Source organism: Mytilus trossulus, chromosome 4 (assembly GCF_036588685.1).
Source record: "Mytilus trossulus isolate FHL-02 chromosome 4, PNRI_Mtr1.1.1.hap1, whole genome shotgun sequence".
Classification (NCBI taxonomy): Eukaryota; Metazoa; Mollusca; class Bivalvia; order Mytilida; family Mytilidae; genus Mytilus; species Mytilus trossulus.
Genome location: NC_086376.1, coordinates 11518048 through 11539819, shown reverse-complemented (window position 1 = coordinate 11539819; position 21772 = coordinate 11518048). Strand labels below are relative to the sequence as shown.

General features: G+C 31.4%; 1 protein-coding gene across 4 annotated transcripts; it reads left to right on the top strand.

Moving 5' to 3' along the window:
• Positions 1–512: 512 nt before the first annotated feature.
• On the top strand, positions 513–21688 carry LOC134714678 (uncharacterized). Of its 4 annotated transcripts, none has more exons than XM_063576137.1 (2): positions 513–888; positions 19231–21688. In XM_063576137.1, the coding sequence occupies exon 2, from the start codon at positions 19369–19371 to the stop codon at positions 20071–20073; it is 705 nt and encodes a 234-aa protein (XP_063432207.1). In that variant the 5' UTR covers positions 513–888; positions 19231–19368; the 3' UTR covers positions 20074–21688. The 4 variants fall into 4 exon arrangements, with proteins under 4 accessions (XP_063432207.1, XP_063432206.1, XP_063432208.1 ...); XM_063576136.1 differs by having other exon boundaries at positions 513–1030; XM_063576138.1 differs by lacking the exon at positions 513–888 and adding an exon at positions 1327–1454.
• Positions 21689–21772: the final 84 nt, after the last annotated feature.

Here is a 21772-nt window from a genome sequence, read left to right as displayed (position 1 = left end):
CTAATAAAAACATACATCCTAGCCAAAATGAAATATTACATGTAAAAATTACTTTAACAATCACAGTTGCTAGCATTTGCATATATTAGGCTTGATATATGTATACCTGTAAACCAAGGACACTTTATTATATAACCAACCCTTATCGTTTTAATCTTATTTATGTCAACATCTGGTGTTTGCTTTTGCTTTTTTTGTTAAACTGTTCAGTTGTTTGTTTAATAAGGCGTTATTCCCATATTGAAAGTTGTATATATTCACATCAATGGAAGCAACTTTCATATTTGACTAGGCAAATTAAAAAAAATGTCTGGTTCCGGAGAAGTCGTCTGTTGCATATTTTTTTATGTCTCCTCTCGACTGGGAACTTAAGATATGACAAGAACATCATATATCACTGATAACCTTGTGTTGTCCGGAAAATATTCTTTTTTAGATTAATCGTGTCGGTGTCTTACTAACATGCTTTTAGTTATTTTTAATTGGGAGACAAAACATGCCATAAGCCAACAAATGAGAAGAGCTACATATACTTTCATCAGTTTTCTTGATACACGAGATATTATCAAAGGCTGATTAATTTCAGTATAATTTACCTATGTTATTTTCATTGTTTGATATTGTATTCGATTATAATATGCAATGAAGAGGAATCCATTCAATATATTAATAAACCACGCCGTGATTGATTTATTTTATGCAATGAGCAATGAACTTTGGTAAATACGACAGCTGCTGTAACATGGACCGAATCATTTCCAGGTTCCACACGTGGTAATATTCCACTTCCATAACAGGAATTATTGATCAACAAATTAGACTGTTTAAGATGTTATTAACACGTTTCAATTCAGATATAGCCTTATGAAGAAGTAGCTCAACAAAAATGTACGTATGAATGGATTTGACTTCGGCTATTGTCAATGATTAAAGTGATATTGACTAGAAGTAGAAAGATGTTATTATACTTACTTACTTATTGATCTATGAATATAGACGTGATTATTTTGTTACGGACATTCTTGCTTAGGTAAGTGTTGTATTGCCGTCTAATAATGTCAAATACGGTTCTAACCGTTGTTAAGTGCTTAGTGCTTACATTTTTTCCATCAACTTTTGTTTTACAGATAAAAGCGTTTTTATGTTTTCAGTAATATTAAACCATCTGTTCAAAATATTAAATTTTAAAGCAAGTACTATGACGCAAGGAAGGCGTATGTTGCATGGTTATTTAATTGTGATTAATAGTATAATTTATACTAAATGGTATATGTAAATACATTTAAAATGGTCCTGGGTATATATATGTATGATAAATGAAATGAATGGGTTTGATATTAAAAGTGTTTCATCTATAGCGAAAACTTTTCTCAGTAAATATTTCATTCTACACATATGTTCAAAATAAAGAGGATTATAGTTGAAATTTTAAGCCTTGGCCATATCATTTGAACGTAAGTATCAGTATTGTAAGTACCTTGCAGTTTTAAAGTCATCTTGATTCATTCAAATCTTTACCGTAGTACCACACAGTCATATATTTATTGATGTTGTGCTCTTTTTATGGAAATGATAAATGTTTGTTGGTCTTGACATAAAGAGTTCTATAGATTTTAAATAATTTGATGTCTAAGGTAGAATTTGGGACTTTCCGCTTTGAATTTTCCTCGGAGTTAAGTATTTTTGGGATTTCACTTCTTGCTGTTAACAACAGTATTTGAATACGCGGATTCAATTTCAATTTTATGACCAAACACATATGGTTAATGCATGAATGTTTAAAAATTGCTTTTTATTTTTCACTTTCACCTGAGTCAAAAGAGGAACCCCCATGTGTTTCTGTCTTTACAAACGCCTGGAAACATATTCAAAAACTATAACCTTTTGTTTTGAACAGGTTTTTCATGTCCGTAGATCAATTTGTATGACCCAGGTTAATCGTGACATTATTGGGAATTTCTAGAATGACGCTAAACTTGCTTTTAAATTTGAAATATTTTTGCATTGTGGTTATACCTGATTAACTGAAGCTAGACCATAAACACAAAACATGTGATAAAATTTCATAATATATTGAACGAATGACATCACTTATTCATAATTATAAACCTCGATTTTGACACAACTTATTGTCTTCAGACGTTATTTACCAAAGTAAACATTGGGCTTTCTTTTCACATACCCAGTCAGATTTACAATTTATACACACAATGTCTACCTATCCGCATGACTTTGGTTTGTATAAATAAAACGTATGGTTTGTATTGAAATTATAGATTATAAGAAAACATACGAACAAAAGATTTAATGGGTAAATTTATCCTTACGTAAGACGATTTTGTTGTTGGTTTCTCTACATATCAGCTGTTTTAAAATTACTCAATCAATTACTATTACATCGCACCTGTTGTACAGTTTCTTTCAATGAAAATCAATCTTCCACTAAAATTAAGTTTTCTTTACATATGTTTTAGCAGCAATCTATAACATTAAATTAGAAAACTTTGACACGGAAGTTATATAGAGATATTCGTGACTAAGATAGATTCCGATATCTTGCTCAGATCAAATCACTCTTACATTCTCAGTACAAGGTTACCGTACATGTCTCTCTAGGATAAGATAGATCAATGCTAAATTGCAAACTAAAGTCGTGTCTGATTGATGGAATCAGAATAAAGGCTGATTGCCACAAACACAGAATGCTAATCAGAATCCGATTCTGAATAAAGTTTTCGACGCATAAGCTTGTCAATTTGGGGACTTTTATTCATTAACATGGACTCTCTCTGAAAGTGTGGGCTGGCATTGTTTTCAGAAATTGACTGGTGACTAAATTCTAACTTGTATGCAATGATATTAGGATATTATCCCCCCCCTTAAAAAAAACACAGATGAACTCACTCATGTGGTTTGTATAATACGAATTGAAAATATAATGAAGATGTCAAACCTCTTGCATAATTTTTCTATTTCTGTTTTAGTTATTTCTGTCACAGTTACATTCATTTAGCAATCGTATTGTACGATATAGACACATGTCTTATGTTTTGTTTTTAATTTTACCTCATATACTTTGCTAGGAATGTGATTGGTTAAAAGCGTCCGCGTGAAGACCGTGTATATTTGATATTAGGTTAGTAGGGAGGTGGTGCCTATTTCATTCACGGTTAGTAGTGGAGTTACGTCCCTTTATATTTCATATTAGGTAGTAGGGAGGCGGGGCTTATTTCATTCATGGTTAGTAGTGGTGTTACGTCCCTTTATAAAAACAACACGGACCTGAATATAAAATCTTTAAGGTTTCAAAAGACGAAGAAACAGATGATTAAGATTTAAAAAAAATCATTAAACACATTTAAACCTAACAAGTTGTTATCGTTTGCTATTGTTCTTGTAATATCAATGGAATTAGTTTCCTAATGCTTACAGTATTGAAGACTGGCTTGCTAATTTTAATAGATCAAAAGTCTAAATTGTACACGTTAAGATAGTCGGTAAGGTATATATGGGGTCAGTAAATTCCGTATGGGAATTCGAGCTCTGCTCTCACCCCATATTAAATATACTGACCCCATATATATCGTATTAGGTCACTAGCACACTATGTAACTAATAATACTTGGCATGTTCAGCACATAACTATATGATACTGATAGTTTTTAAGTCATATTAAAGGACGTAAAATTTGGTACTCTAACAAATGTTATAAGGAAGTTGTAGTATGAAAAAAAACATATCTCTTAGTGTTCCCTTCGACTGTCTACATTTATAAACTTATAAGATTACACTCAGCTTCTGTGCCATACATATTGTTCCAAATATCCTTAATTCAATATTTTCATGATTCTTCCCATCCTTATCAATAATATAAAAAGGATAAACTGCATTTCTAGTATTGGTAAAGTGGTAAATGATGTCCATTATGTCCTAAGGGAATATTTCATGGGCTAGAAAATATTTATCTTAAATAATTACTTTACAGTACGGTGAAACTTGTCATGAACTGACTTTTAAGTAGAATTTATTTGGATCATCTGGCATTTTACATATTATTTGAGAACTAAGTGTTATAATGCTGTTGGGGTTTTCACTAAACAACTATAATGTGCTGAATTACCGTATAGCAAGTTATTTTCGCGGGGTGTTAGTTTTCGCTTATTTTCACGGATAGAACAAAATCGCCAAATTAAAATCCGCCAATTTAAAATTGCACATGCAAAGGTATTGATAAAAGTTAAGAATCCGCCAAAATAATCACCGCCAAAATTTACTATACCTTAATCAATGACAATCGCGAAATTTTACATCTGCGAAAATAACCTGCTATACGGTATACCTTTGCCGTAGCAAAACATTGATGTCTATACATAGTGAGCATTGTATCTGTTTATTAATCTGTCCATTCCTCGTTTGTCCGTTCGCACTTTGTGTTCCCACTTAACCCTGTACTGGACATTATTGACGTCTTGACAACGCCTATTGTTATATGACGTCAGAGAGTGAAATAACCACGTTTATTTCATATGTGAGGTTATCGGTTTTTATCTCACTGTGCAGTCAATGTAATTCATTGCAACTAATGTAATAAAACCTTGTTATCATAACAGAAGTATATAACTCGATTGTCAGATGGCTAGTTCGTATGTCCGTTCATCCTTCCGCTCTAAACCATAACTAACCTCGCCTAATAATCTATAAATGTTTTTTCTTGAAACTTCAAAAAGAATCCATACTTTATCACGTAACATGTTTTGTGATTTGATTGGTATAAGAGATTTCCCAAATACAAAAACCTTAACCTAGCCATATCTCTAGGTTAGCATTTTGTTTCCGCAATTTCCCCTCGACTCTATGCCAGTGTAATTGCAATATTAGAAGAATCTATATTTCATTTTAGTTTTGATTTTGGTTTGATTTAATCATGGGGTTTTCAATTGCACGAACTTAAATATATTATGCATATTGAGATAATTTTGTACACAGTGCAGATATAGGATTTGGAGCAAGAATTTGAGAGCTCTGTTGGAATATTTCCCAGTTCAAGTTAAAAATACATACTTTAGGTCTTCCAAATTATCCACAGGATAAAAAAGAAAAGAAAAAGATTTTTTTTTCACAATGAAGATTACAAAAAGGTGACCCCGGCTAACTGCAGCATATAATTTTGCTTCAATATAACCAAGGAACTGTACATTGAGAATATTGCGTCATGTTCATGTGTTTTCTTGATCCACTTGTGGAGTCTTCCGATCTATGTAATGTCTTTTTTTCCGGATTTTCCATCTATCTATCTATTATATGCTCCTGTCTCTACGCGTTTGTTACTATATGCATGCCGTTCATTGGCCTACCAATTTACATCCGGCATGGTCCTGTATTAACTTGTGTGTTCAAATATTGGAATCAACTCGTTGTTATCCAAATTGACTTACATGGTCTTATTCCAAGTTTTGGTTCCGTGCTACTCCCGATGATTTCAGATTGTGCAAGTCATTAGTAAATTGATTTTTCGGTCTCGAATCAACTTTGATACGCTGCATTTCACATTTAAGTGCACAGTTAGCATTATGAAATGATATTTACAAAGCACTTAAACCCCATATAATAATGTTTTAAACTAGAATTATCTCTCACTAGACTCATTTTGAAAGGATATTAGCTAATGAAAAAGTAAGTTCAAAGTAATATGAAAAAGATGGGGTATAAATGCCAATCAAACAACTATACACTAGAGTTCAAATGACACACTGACATGCAATTATAGGTCAACGTACGAACTTTAACAGTGAGAAAACCCATACCATGCAGTCAGCAAGTGACAAATCAAGTATCTTTTAATTTACTTTTTCGTATGTGGTAATCGCATTGACCTGGATATTTATGAACAAGTGGTTGATCTGATTCGCGTTTTATCTTTCTTTGTCTCTGAACAACTAACTATGGAAAAAAGAGGACCATAAAACAAACTTGTGAACGAGTAAACTCTTAGCCTCATTCGAAAGCGTATACCCAAGGCAGGAACCAAGGCAGGAATGAGACGTAAGGTGGCTGTAAAAACATATATCAAAATGATATTATCAAAACATTTGCATTTCACAAGTTAATTAAAAGAAGACATGAGTTAAGTCTGATTTCAATTTTCTTAAGACTTTTATTACGGTGAATATTCAATCTATTACAATGTAAGTTTGTGAAATAGTCCAAGTTATTCCTTCTTACATTGAATTTTACTGCATCAGATGCGCTTTTTGACAATTATTTTCTTTTCAGTGATGCTCAATATTTACATCCAAATTAATCATTTAATATCATTTAAATGATTTTTTTCATAACGAAGTCAATATACTTGTGTATCTGGTTACTAGGTGTTTGATAAACTCAAACCTTTTGAAGCAGAACGAGAAGATAATTTTAATTGAATGTTTATAACAGTTGTTTTCTTCATAAGAAAATGCCTTACCAAGTCAAGAATAGGACTTGTGTTATTCATACCATTTGATGCGTTTGAGTTTTTGATTTTGCCATTTGCTTAGGCCGGATTTTCCATTTAGAATTATCCTCGGAGGTCGGTATTTTTGTTAGATCACTTTTTGCATTTCTATGTCCATTCATTATACTTCTAACAACCGTCTATGGAAATTGGCCTACATTTTTTATCAGTTTAAATTTGCTTTTGAACTTTGACAAAAATATGAAGAACTGGATCGACTATGTATTGGTTACCTAAACTACAACCGTATATTGCAGGGTATTGCAAGCACTCAACGAAAACTGTTTTTTTAAATTATAAACATAATTTTTACTAGCAACTAACCCAGGCTTCAAAGCTATTTTGAAACTTTCTATATCTACAGGTGGACTGAATTAAATATGGATATTAAATTCAAAAGATCTTTAAGAGTACATTTAATCTAAGTGTCTTTCATTTGGAATAGTATTAACACATTTGACTTTTCTACACTTTACACAAGTATTCTTCAATGTAAACTAAAATACCAATTTAAGGAGTTGATCCTGCTATGTTTCATAAAAAGAATGACAAACGTCGCTACAACGTATACAGTTAAGTCTCTCTCATATCTTAATTACATCTAGAGTGTTAGTTAATACAAAACAGTTAATTTACTTCCCATTTGTGACCTTTTCTTTTATATGTAGCAACATTCCAGCAGCGCCTGCATACGAAGTATATATTTGCCAGTAAATACGATATTCCTGGGCTTGTATTTCCTGTTATCATTTCCTTCAAAGAGGGTTGCTGCTCACAAGGAAGCTATTTAAACCAAGAGTTCGAAGTGATGAAGTTGATGTCATCCAGTCGTAAATGTTACGGACGTCATTACGAATTGGTTGACCATTATGGAATATCCATTTCACAGAAGATAACGGATATGTTCTTTATGTCGTAAATACAATCCCATACACTTTTCTCAAATGCGACCTACCGACTCCGACTTATTAACGGGTTTTTAATAATATGAGCAACACAACATGTACCACATATGGAGCAGGATCTGCCCACCCTCCCGGAACATCTAAAATCAACACAAGTTTTCGGCGGGGTTCGTGTTACTCAGTTCTTTATTCTTCTATGTAGTATTTTGTATCCAGGACATTGTCTTTTTGGTATCAACATATAAGTTTTAATGCCCTCTGGTATCTTTGTCCCTCTTTTAAAAATATTAGCAAAGATACCAGACTCGAAATTCGTCTGCCAATTGCGTGTTTCGTCTAAATAAGACTGTGAATAATTTGTTCAAACTGAAATTATACTTTTTTTCCTGTGGTATAAGGAAGTATTCCTTTATAATTTTCGGGCGACAGACGGTTTTTTCGAGATTTATTTTTATCCTAAATGCGCAACTTTTGAACATAGACATTGAAAACCATGGACGTATAAATACGCAGGAAACAAAAATGAACCTAAAATGAAGAGTGCGAAAAGACAACTTCCTTAATGTATGAACAGTATATAATCTTTTCTTTGGAGATAAAGAGTTACTTGGTTGGTACACTGGGTTTATTGAAACAGTTCAAAACAAAACCAATTCCAAATAGTAGGAGCATAAAAAACCGAAAAATAATAATAAAAAAAGGAGCCAAATATGGTCAAGACAACCTATTGCTGGGTGCAAACAAACCTTAGTTAATGTATTTCGAAAGATTTTTATAGTATTAACATAAATTATCACATCAATGATATTTCCTGTCGGAACTGGAGTGTTAACTACAGAGCTGATGCTACCTTCGTGATCAAAACATCAACTGACAGTTGGATGGCCCAGTGAATGTTTAAAACTAGACTGTAGGTTAGAAAATGGCTCCATCCAATTTATACAAATTCACTTCGTGTTTCAAAATAATACAGTTCTGTAAATTAAACACATTAAAAACACATGGGGTATCTGAAATTATCAATTGATCTTATGTTTATTTTTTATTTTGTAAAGTTGCTTGTAGTGCTATGTGAAAGCTTTGAGCAAACTAAATGTTAAAAGTGTGGTTGCTATGTTAGAAATTGATAAAAGAAGTAATTGCTTATAATTTACCTGCAAAAAGGTAAACTACTCGCAAATAAACCGTTCACAATTACCACCTGGTTTGTATGGACAGTTTTTTATTTTCAGACCATATATCCCTATGTCCAGGCGAAACTCCTTGATGACGATGTAGAGAATGGTTTTAGTTATTCTTATCATTGTTTGAAATACCAATGTGTATTCTAGACATATAATGAAATTGATTCATCAGCTTATTACCATACAGATGGACAACAATTTATGTAGGAACAACATATTGTTATTATTTTTCCTAATGATTCACCAAGAACACTTTTTTTTAAAACAACCTTTTTAAAGAGAAATGTGTGTGCAATTATTGATAAAAATGCCGTAAAGTTTAATATAAAATACTTATGTGATATTTTGCATTAGAAACGAAATAAGAAAAAGGATGTAGCATGCTAGTTCTTAGCTGTAAATAATTTACGAATAGTTAATTTGCATTAAGATATCTAGCAAAAGAAATACTATGATGGTTAATGTTGGTACTAAATATGTTTTTTCACATGATTTGACTTTATGAACTTAATAAGAATTTGTAAAAGTAATGATTGCAGCTTTTCTTATACGCAACTAAATTGTTATTCAGAATATACATCCAAAGCATAACAAACTATGCTACCAATTGTTTTTACCAATTCCAGTATGTTCATGCATGGTTGACAATAATATATCTACTAACTTCTAAAAACCAGCTGACATCAAACAGCACTGAATGATAGTTTGAGTTCTACATAATTCCACATGAAATGACCTCGTCGTGTCAGTAACAATAAAAAAACAACCTAACGGTATCTCTTATTGGTTTTTGATAATTTATGTACAATATCAAAGGAATTGTTTAACTATGTTTTAAGTAATTGTTTCAATATACTAACCATTAAGATACAAACTTTCATTCCTGTTACTAATTTGAGTATTTAAGGTGAACGTAACGGTAATTTAAGTAAAGTAATAAGGTATGACTGAAATCATAAACTGTATTATCGTATTGATAATGTCTTGTTGTTGCATAGTTTTCCTAACGTCGATTTTATTGACTAAAACATATCAATGATTATATCCATGGTCTTAAAGGGATACAATTTTAAGTTAACTTTAAGATAATATGTTGAATATGGAAGTCAATAAAATAACAGACATGTCGTAATACTGCATAATTAGTCAATTCCTGGCTAATTTCCTGTCGATGAACTGAACATATTTTTGAAATATAACTCCATTGATATAAAACATATTTGTAGTCTTTTATTGTTACCAATAAACGTTTTTGGTGGTTCTTTTTTAACAATCATTAAAATTCTTCTGTATTTTAGTCGTAGTATCTGTACGTCACACAGAGTATTGAAAAACAAATTAATTCTAAAAGATCAGCACCATATGTTCAAAATGAACCATGAAACAAAATTTTGTTCATACAAATATTGTTGTCTGCGTATGGTAATATCCTGTTTAATCAGTTTCATAATTTGTCTGGAATACACATTAATAAATCCAACAGAAATACGAAAATTATGAAAAATTCTCTAGAGCGTCACCAAGATTCTGTCTAGACTAAAGATATATAATCTTAAACTATGAAGCAGTGTCAATATGAAACAAAATGTTTGAAAAGAAAGGGCGAAGCGGACTAAGATATTGTTTTAACAACAAAAAAGACAATCAAAAACCAAAAAAGACTCCACCTTAATTTCTGATAAAAAAACTAAGTTTTTAGAAGGTTTCACTTTGGGGTTTATATGATTGGTTACTACAAACTGATTCTAATAAAAATATTTTGTTCTATTTACTTAAGGTGGTAAGGGAGTCTAAAATAATAGATATGAAAATGATAGAATTTGTTCATACTTTGCTAAAACGTAGTATTTATTGATATATGATCAAAAATATTATAAAATTGATAGGTCACCGCGCATTTTCTCAAGCTACAGGTTGTGACAAAATGACATTTTTTGTATGGATTATACAGGAAAAGACACAATTTTGTGAATAGAAACTAAACAAAATGATAGAATTGTAAAATAAATAAGGAAAAGATAGGTCTCAGACAATACTTTTAGAATATCAAAATGAAGATAGGGTCACCGTACTTTTTTTCCAATAAAATACAATTATGTAGATTCCTACAGAAAATGCACTGTTTTAGAGTTACTTCCCCTTTAAATGCCAATTTAAAAACATTTTAAAACCACCAAAAATAATTAACACTTGTAAAAAAATATTAATTTTTGTACGTTATACTCTGATAAATTGGTTCTTTTAAATGAAAATTCACATTAAGTATATACATTCCTGTATCAAATTTTGCTAACTTGATAGAAATTCTGGACCTTGGGTTCTCTGTTTTTTTACAATCACAGATGGCGAAAGACACCCATACCACCTAAATTCATTAATAAGTGTGAAAATAGCTAATTTTGGTTAATATAATGTTACTTCTGGTTAACCTCTTTGAAGGTTATGTCTACAAACCCAATGCAAAGAGATTTATAATTAACCAGCATTTTTAGCAAAGGTCAAAATATAAAACTTCATACCCAATTGAGCTAAATTTCAAGGTCATAGATATGTGATCAAATATCTAAAGTCTTTTATGGTGGAAGAGTTTATCTGATTTCTAATATATAATGGGAGAAAATCCTCTAAAGGGCAAAAATACAAATTCGACTCAAATGCGTTAAAGTTATTCCATTTCTTATACAATGATTTGGCAAATGCATATTATTATTATTAACTATTTGATTGAAATTGATTGATAGCATGACCTTGAACTTTAACATTACATTCAGTTTCCTTCAAGTGGGCCAAATAATTCATATCAAAATAATTAATGTTTCTGTGACTCAAAATTTACTGTCAAAAATTGTAAAATTTAAATGTGAACTGATGAACGATGTTTTTAAAGTCTATTTTGTCTTGTGTAATAAAACTTTTGACTTTACAATTTTAGATATTTTGCAATGCATAATACCACAATAGACTTATAACTTCATGATATAAGGGTATACAAGTAAGGATCAGGTTACATTAATCAGCTATCTTTAATAGTTATATCGGTTAATTGTGAAGTGCAATGCTATAAAAATCCTTGTACATTGGAATCGTGCAACTATTTTTCTTTTCTTAATTGTAGTTAAGATTTTTAAGATACCGAAGATGCCCATATATCGCACATAAATTCCAGCATTATATTGGCTGTAAAGAAGTTATATTTCAATTTCAGTTTAAATGGATATTCCCTTGGTTTTTAATGACAATTAACGCTACTGTTGGTAACTATTCATGAAATATAAATCTTTTTACAGCAATCTCCTTTTGTTTAATTATCTTTTTTACTTTCCAATCTTTAACAAAAGTTTTATTATGCCAATACGTAATGGTAGCAATCTCATATTGTTTAATCGTATTTTTATTTTTCGATCTATGATACAATTTCATGGTAGCAATACACAATATCTCGATGTATTGAATAATAGAAAAATATACTCTACGAAAAGGGACTGTCCCATATAGAATTATGTATAATTGCTTGAGCGTTATAAATCATTGTACTTAATATTAGATAAACATTTAGCAGAAATGCTACGATTCTTACAATATTTAATCAAAGTAATTAATGATACAGTTGTTAGTCTATGTGTTTGACTTTCCGATCAATGAATGCAGTTTTATTGTTACAATACACAGCTGCAGTATTCTACGCTCATTGAACAAACGCATTCTGGTTATCATGATTTCAAGGGAAACTGAACGCCATATGGTTAGGTTTTCAATAAACAAATATAAAGAATTGAACCGCCCACATTCCTAAAGGAAACCAAGCAAAAATGTTCAAGACCTACATGTATTGCCACCTGGGATTACAATTTCCTATTGAATGTTTTGTCTTACGAATTATGTGTATTAAAAATCATTTTAATGTTTGTCTCAATACTTCCTTTCTATTGCATAACCTGTAATAATCATGATTGTGATTGCATTGAGCACCTGCAATAATCATGATCGTGTTTTTTTATTTGAGCAAACGTAATCCATCGCTGTTTAATAATGACTGCTATGTAGGTATCCAATGTTTGAAACCATCACATGGAATCGTGTAGAACAGTCAGAACGTCTTATATAACGAGGAGATGTTAATAATAGGGACTTAATTTTTCGAATAATTACAGCATAGAATGTGATATCACGCGTATGTAAGATTAGCATGTGCAATTAATCTCTCAGTTTGTTCCAAATTATACGATTGATTTTCTTTGTGACTGGTCGTAGCATGATATTTGCGTCAGAGCGTCAAATCTATATCACGTAATACAAACAGTATTGTTTACCTTTATAAATATGACATTAAATATAATAAATAAATAGGGGTATTATCGTTTTTGTAGACCATTAAAAATCAGCTTAAATAAAAGCTATCACTGGTCAGTGTTTACATAATTATACTTGCACGAAATGTTCCTTTTATATAAGCAATGATACAAACATTTCAATTAATTATTTGCATCTCCTATTGCGTTCAGGAAGTTGAAATATATTTATCAAAGCTATTGTATAGCAATGGCTCCTATTAAACATAATGATTAATGTAACAATCAAAAATACAGACTGCAGTTGCATAATATTTTCATAAATAAACTGATGTGAGTCTTCAAGGTTAATGTTTCCCCTATTGGGAATATAGTAATTCACTTATGACTAATATTAATACAATTGTCGGGTCGAGTTGTATACAGTGCTGCATATGTAGCAAACAATCGTTATGTAACAATAGATTATCAATAAACATAATTGGTCGGACTTTCTAATGCACTTTATAACTTCTTGCTTCTGATCTGGTATCAGAACACGATTCTATGTATGGTCGATATATTGTTCATGTCTGAATCTTTTACACTCAAAAAGTGCCATATCAAATACAGAAAATTTCAGAAGCGACTATATTGCAGTGAAAATTAATAAATCATCAATAAAACTTAAAGATAAAAGTAACTAGATGTAAACAAATCATAAAGACATTTAGATTGTACAATTGTAATAGAATAACATTCAACATTGAAAACTTAAGCTTTGACAATACGATCAACCATGACAATCAAAAGGAATACTAGGTGCACTTGGTATACCCAAAGACCGAAGTTCATAATGACTTGAAAGACAATCAATGTAGAAGCGTTTGAAATTGCTGTGTTTCGAGGAAATTTTTGTTCATCCTAGAATTTATAGGTTCTGGAATGTATTTATCCTAGACTGCTCTTCAATTGAGTGTCTGATTTTGATAGTTTCCGTGCCACTGATGAGTCTTTTAAGACAACATATGCATATGGCGGGAAACATTATAATCCTGATATCTCGTAGGAGTGTTTAAGTCGAAAATAAAATTAAGAACATAAATTATATAATAAGGAAGATTTTAAAACAGATTTTCAGTGTTTTCTTCAGTGAGGTAAAGTTGACCCTAGCTAGATATGGTTATTATTTTTATTGTACACTTTGCTCTAAACAACTTTTGTGTACTAGTACAGTGAAACCTGTTTAAACCGCACCTCTTCTGGACTTCAGATTTAATTTGGTTTTGGCCGATGATCGGTTTTATCAGGTTCACAACGCATACAATTTGATATGACGGTGCGTACGAACATGTTTGGTTTATACAGGTTTTCGGTTTATGCAGGATTCGGTTAAGTCAGGTTTCACTGTATTTAATTTTGCAGGCTTTGATTCTTAGTAGATGACTAATTCGAACACACCAAAAATTAGTATATAAAGGAGTTGTGCCAGTCTTTGCATATTTTGTATCTTTTTTAAATTGAAAAGTATCAAATATGTATTTTGTTATACTGACACAAAATCAAGCAGACGAAACACTGAAGTAGACACTAAAAATGTTCATCTGTACAAATTGGTTGACCAAAACGATATGTTTGTGTTTCAATCTGCAAGAGGCTAGGGTCTTCGATATTTGATCTTAAGATACACAAAGGAGGTTTAATTTTTAATATATCAATTGCCTCTTTTTTCCTTTTTATGACATTTTGAGTGAATAATGATTCGTATGCAAGATAATGCATACATAGCAGGAATCATTTACCCTGTCGGACGTACCCAGTCTCGCTTTCGTTTTCAGTTCGCACAATTATCAATTCCATGAATCTATTTTATATAATGATTTGTATACCGTAACATTGAACTGTATATCCAACATTCCTGTTGCATATACTTGTGTATTTTTTTTGGTTTTAAATCAGTTCAGGTGTGTATGTTGTCTCTGGCATATAAATGTAAATATTCTAGTTGTTTTTATTGTTACGTTTCCATAATTCACAGTTTACAGCTTTATCATAAAAGATTAATAGTAGATTTTTCGCACTAAAGCATTATTTCTAGACGGTTTCGTAGTTGATTAAGTTTGAAATACATCATGAAGAGATGATAATAGTCGGCCTTTAAGATATTGTTTTGTAACAGTGATAATTTAACTTGTATACCGGGAGGTAATTTTTAAAATGTGAATATTTACTAAACATCTCGCCCCATATTTTATTGATTTTGTAATTACATTTTATCATAGATCAGATTTATCAGTTCAGTGTATATTCACTTATTTGTGTTAATATGTCTTTTGATTAAGTTGAGCCATTTTAATTGATACTTTATAATGTCTTCCTATGATGTCATGTTGCACTTTTGTTTAGCTGTGGGTGAAGCTTGGTACCTATTAAAATGTTCAAACCCGCTACATTTGATTGCACCTGTCTTAAGTCGGGAACATGATGTTCAATGGTTGTCATTTGTTGATGTGCTTTATAAGTGTTTGTTGTTTTCTTTTATACAGACTAGACTGTTGATTTTGCAGTTTGAATGGTTTACACTAGTTAATGTTGGGCCCTTTATAGCTAACTGTTCGGTGTGCACCAAGGCTAAAGACCGTACTGTGACTTATAAAGGTTAAGTTTTACAAATTGTGGATCGAGAAGCGTCTCATTGCCACTCAATACCACATCTTCTTATATCTATTGTGTTAATGAAATTTTAAAGACATGTGTACCTTAATGTCAAATCTATATCACGAATGAAAACAGTGGTGTTTACCTTCATAATTATGGCATTTAATATGTCCTGTCTCCATAAATAGTGACGTAGTAAACAAATACGGATACTTAAGTTGATTATAGGAAAATGCTCTTCCGACTCTCTAGAGGAATTATGTACTTATTGTATTAATTTACTTCATCAACTAAATTGGAATTATATGCGTCGTCATATTATGTGTTTACACAGAAAAAATATATTTCAAAATTGAATGCTAGTAGATTTCAAAAGATTAAATGACAGAAATTTACAGCCACTCGGTTAGTGATAATGAGGGTATATTTATCAAGAGTTGATGAGTGTTTCTACGAAAGCTCATTGTTAATATGAAAGTCGACATGGTAGAATCATGCTGTTAGTAACTGATTTTAACATCTGAAAAGGAAATTCCTCGATAGCTGATTTTGGATTTGGATTAAAATGTTGATTTAGAACTTTTTCACTAATACTCACAAATATGAAGTCAACACCAATAGGGGTAAATAATTTGGTCGTATATCTTAATAGTGGTGATAAAATGAATGCAATTAACAGATTTGTTTTATCATCTGCCAAAACACAACAATATTCAATGCTGAGCCAGGTTTGCTAAATACATCATGTGTCTAGTAGATAATAGATTTATCCCCCCACCCCCAAAACAAAAATATAGACCAACACTGATTTTATTACAAGTATTTTTGACAGTCTCTTCATACAAATCATTAAAAAGGGTAAAATGAAGCACATAGGTCATGTATGCTTAAGATGTACACATTATAATACTATACTTGATTAACACAGGAGAACGGGAAACTTCAATGCACGATTTGCGATTAGAAGACTAAGGCACCTCAGTGTTTTATTCCTGAAATGCTGTTGTCGAATGATCAACGGTAAAAGTTATACGTTAACATTAAATCCATAGTTAAATTGACAATCGTTTATGTTACCTTAAACATAGATTACCTTAGCCGTATTTGGCACAACTTTTGGGAATTTTGGATCCTCAATGCTTTTCAACTTTGTACTTGTTTTGCTTTATAGCTATTATGATATGAGCGTAATTTATGAGTCTTATGTAGACGAAACGCGCGTCTTGCGTACTAAATTATAATCCTGGTACCTTTGATAACCTTTTAAACCACTGGGTCGATGCAACTGCTGGTGGACGTTTCGTTCCCGATGGTATCACCAGCCCAGTAGTCAATACTTCGGTGTTGAAATGAATATCAATTATATGGTCATTTTCATAAGTTTTCGAAAAACTAAGGATTTTCCTATCCCAGATATTGATTACCTTAGCCATATTTTGCAAAACTTTTTTGAATTTTTGATCCTCAATGCTCTTCAATTTGTACTTGTTAGGCTTTAGAACTATTTTGATATGAGCGTCACTGACGAAACGAGCGCCTGGCGTACTCCTAATACTAATATAAAATGATTTACCTTAAACCATGATAAAGACCACCAGATTAAAAAAAAATCATAATTTAGGGAATTATGAATTGAATAACTTTCTTATTATATACAACTGTGCATCCATCAAATGTTGACAAAATAAGTGCATACCGCAGACATCTGTTTGAACTTCATGTCCTCATAAAAAAACATGTTACCACTATATTACTACACTCTATATCCCATAAGTGAATAAGAGTACCACCAAAGATTGATGAAATTGATTTATTTACCCTGTAAAATAATGCAATGTTTACGGAATGTACGAACAATATACGTAGACAATAAAAAAAAAAAGAAAAAAGAAAATCTCTAACAGAATATTAATTTAATTCATATTTATACATTCAGGTACACCGATGTTGTTCAATTTTCTGTGAAATATCTGAATTTGTAAATATCTCTTTTTGTGTAGAAAATTTATTATCTCTGATAGCATAAACATCAAGTTCACTTGAAAATGTAAAACTCATTGACATAGATTTTATTGATATAAGCGACAGAAAACGTGGACCTAAGTCCATACATTGAAAACATAATTTTAAGTGTTCAATGAATTATGTTAAGAAACATGCTCAGCTATGATCCACTCCTTGCAGACGTGTACCCTTGTAAGAGCTACTAAGATAAGTAAATAGAAACTAGTTCACATTCATAAATTTACTTAATTTCCATGGCGTGATATAAATTGTGGTGATCTCATTCATCACATTGAATTTGAAATAAAGGATGCCATAAATGCAAATAATATATATAAAAAAAGAAGATGTGGCATGATTGCCAATGATACAACTGTCCACAAGAGACCAAAATGACATAGACATTAACAACTATAGGTCACCGTACGGCCTTCAACAAAAAGCAAAGCCAATACCGCATAGACAGTTATAAAAGGCCCCGAGAAGACAATGTAAATCAATTCAAACGAGAAAACTAACGGCCTTATTTATATAAAAAATGAACGAAAAAACAAATATGTAACACATAAACAAACGACAACCACTGAATTACAGGCTCCTGACTTGGGACAGGCACATACATAAATAATGTGGCAGGGTTAAACATGTTTAATAAACCGATTAACAGCTAGATATCAATATAGAGGGATGGGAAAGAGGGTTTTTTGTTAAAGATGTGACTTCCAATTGGAGTGCAAATCGAATTTTCGAGCAAAACCAACACAAACAATATACAGGTTATAAAGGAGTCTAGTACTTAATAATGACAAATGTGTATTTTTTTTCTTTCAAAATAAGTGCAGTTTGAGGAAAGCTCTGACGTCTAAAGTTTAATAATGTGACATGTAATTCTAGTGATTCACAAGCAACGTTTGAAGATTTGATAAGGGACTTTACGAAAATAATTTCCTGAGAGTTCGGTATTTTTGTAATTCTACTTTTTCACAGAATCTACAAATCAGAAAAATTGTTCCTAATTATCCAACTTTTATACATTTTTTTATGATTTAAAATCGACATTCAGAAATGTTCTGAAGTAGTTCCAAGTCCTTAAGCGTTCCTATTTATTTACCATACAGAACATGCTACTTTGTAACTGGATTTATAGATAATTGTGTATGGCAAGCATTGCATATCTGTTGTGTATGTAGACAAACATAGACAAAAAGACAAGAACCATCATATAGTTAAATCTAGTACTTTTTACAAAAAGTAAAATTGAAATTGATATATTGATTATATGTAAATACTGTTTTGTGCTGACCATATCAGTCAGGTCAGATAATAAAACTAATTGACATTTGGGGCATAAACACGTTACATAAAATTATGTAAGAAATGATATAAAGATCCTATATCAGCTATTGATTACAACATATAATATCTAAAATAAGCAGTATTTCAATCTGTTCGATGAATAACACATGAATATTCTGGTGTATCATATGAATTCTGATAGACATATTAAGAGTCGTCATAACTGTATCGATTATTCCTAGATTTGTCCAAAACCTGTCATACAGCATGTGTTTTTATAATTACTGTATATTCCTTGTTATCCAACATAATAGAATGCTTTCGTAGAATTACAATGGCTTTATTCTTCTATGAATTTGCTGGTAATTGACTTCATCAGAGTCTACAAGCTTTTCAACTATAATGCTTTTTTATTATTTCAGACACGATTCCAACGAGGACAGAAAAGCATTAGTGATGATGGTTTAAATGGAACATAAATGTCGCTGAACACGTTTGATTTTTAAGTAATGACTTAATCGGAATAAGTTTATCCAAAGCACTGTTACGTTCCCATCTTAATGATGAATATTATCAGTGATAATAAGACTAAGCTTTTAACTGTGGATACTTCTGATGATGAAGACGATTTAATTCACGATGGGAAAAGACGGGGATCTAATGTGTCTTTATCTCGATTTAGATCATGTCCACAATTACTTGATGAAGTCGAAAATCAACAAAGAAGTCAGAGGTTTGAACACACAACTGATGATAGTTGTACACATAAACTGAAACAGTTATCGCCGTTTTCGCCTATCGGGGATACAAAGTTTTTTGAACCGAATGGTCGCGTTGGATCGGACACACCAACTCCTCCATCTTCTCCTAAAAGCAGGAAAAGTTTACTCTCTCTCAGAGAGTCACAATCTACGGGTGCTAATCAGTCGCCTACTTCAACACCCCGATTGTTACGGAGAAGCTACATACAACGGTCATCGTTAAGTAGAGGATCGTCCGCTGATAGTCCCAGTGGCAGCCGAACAAACTCGATCAGTCTGACTGAAGAAAATATTCGCCACCATGAAGTAAATGCGGATTTATCTCAAATGATTATTGCTCATCCAGATAAAAAGCTCGACTCAAAAGCATCAATCAAACATAAACATATCCATGGACATTCGGACGATACTCAGATGAAATGTGAACAATGGCTACAAACTTTGAATGTTTCAAAACCGGAAAAAATTAAATCAAGAAGCCATATACAGCTGCCACCTATTTAGGAATATTTTTACGATTTAAAGTGGTTTATGTATTGTCTATAAAAGACATATACTAATTATATTTTCTTGCAAATGAGTATTCACATTTTGTAAAGAATAAGCAAAAAAAATGGAGGCAAGTATTTTAACAGTTCATTATATCATTTATTTATTCAAAGTTTTTTTCAGTGTAAGACTATTCATGGACATTTGATTTAGTATTTTGTTTGTCAAAGCTGTGCTATTACAAAGTGTGCCTTTAAATATGAAATAATCTTGAGGCCGTCCTCTGTACTATTTCAAAGCAATTGTTTGCCACTGTGTGTTTTTGAGTCAAAGATTGGTTGATTGTTGACCATTACTTCACAAATTAGTCATCAAATTTTTCAATTTTGTCAGTTTGGTCTGAAAAAAACCATGCACTGTATAAGCTCCACTAAATGTTAAAAATTAAACCGTTATAACCGGTTTCGTTAAAAAGGGCGTTGTTTTACCTAGTACCATGAATGAACATTTGAAATAAAAATCATGTTCATAGTAAATCTGTACCTTAGGCTACGTTGACCTCTGATGATTATGTCTAAATTGTTAATGTTCTCAAATACTATATATTTTGCCAACAAATGCAAGTAATCCGGAGGGGAAAGCAGTTTGTGCTCCAAATATGTCAGTATTTAAAAAGATATTTTTTATAATTGAATTCTATTAACTGGTTTTATGTTTAATGAAAATAGATTCACTTTAAGAACAACAAACACATTTCAATTATCTTTATTGAACACATAAAAATATTATAAAAACATTTAAAATGTAAAAACTGAAAACTGCAGTTATTATACAAGTTTCGATATTCTTATAACCGGGCGATTTTGTTAATCCGTCTATCTAACCTTTTATATTTCTTTGTGTTTAATTAATTCTATTGTTAAATATATGTTTGTCTTGATGGAAATCACTCTGACCATGACAAGTTAATCCGTTGGACACTAATCCTTTTCTATAGATACTGTTTTTTATATATGCTTGTGTATGTCATTTTGTAGCCAGTTTAGGTCTTAGGTCTGGTACTGTCCGGACCTTGCTAATAAAGTTTAAAGTATTGGTATTCCGTCTTTGAATTACTATAACACGGAAATCGCCCGGTTATATTCTTGTCAAACTTATTTCAGTTGTGTTATAGATATAGGCGTTCAATCCTTCTAACTTTCTTTAAAAAAAAATCAAGTCAATCGCTAGAGTTATATGTTAGATTTATTTATTATCGCTCTGATCGTGCTTCATTCTGATGAATCATGCTTTATACTGATGAAGCTATTCTAGAAAAGAGCTGCAGATGAACCAAATTTTCAATTGGTTATTTTCAATTATCAATTATATTTTGCGATGGGTTTTAGTTCTCTATAGAAGATGAATTTAACTGCAGCTGCGTCTTTTTTTAGAATAAGAAAAGAATTCACCCTTCGAATAAGCATAGAAAAACTACACCAACATTGCAAAACATATACACATATAGTATTTTCTTTAAACTAGCGGGTAGCCACTCTTTTTTACAATTTGTGTATGCTACTAGTGTAAATTGTTAATCAAAACTAAATGAAATGTGTATAAACTGTAAAAATAAATGGAAAATAATCGAGTAGTTACTTCACTTTTAAATTCTACAGACTTAAAGTTTGAATAAACATATATCACTGTGCAGTCAAATTAATATTTAGTGAAT

Bases quoted from the DNA above. Each gene is read 5' to 3' on its own strand.
- LOC134714678 (XM_063576137.1), top strand. From the start codon at position 19,369: ATGATGAATATTATCAGTGATAATAAGACTAAGCTTTTAACTGTGGAT.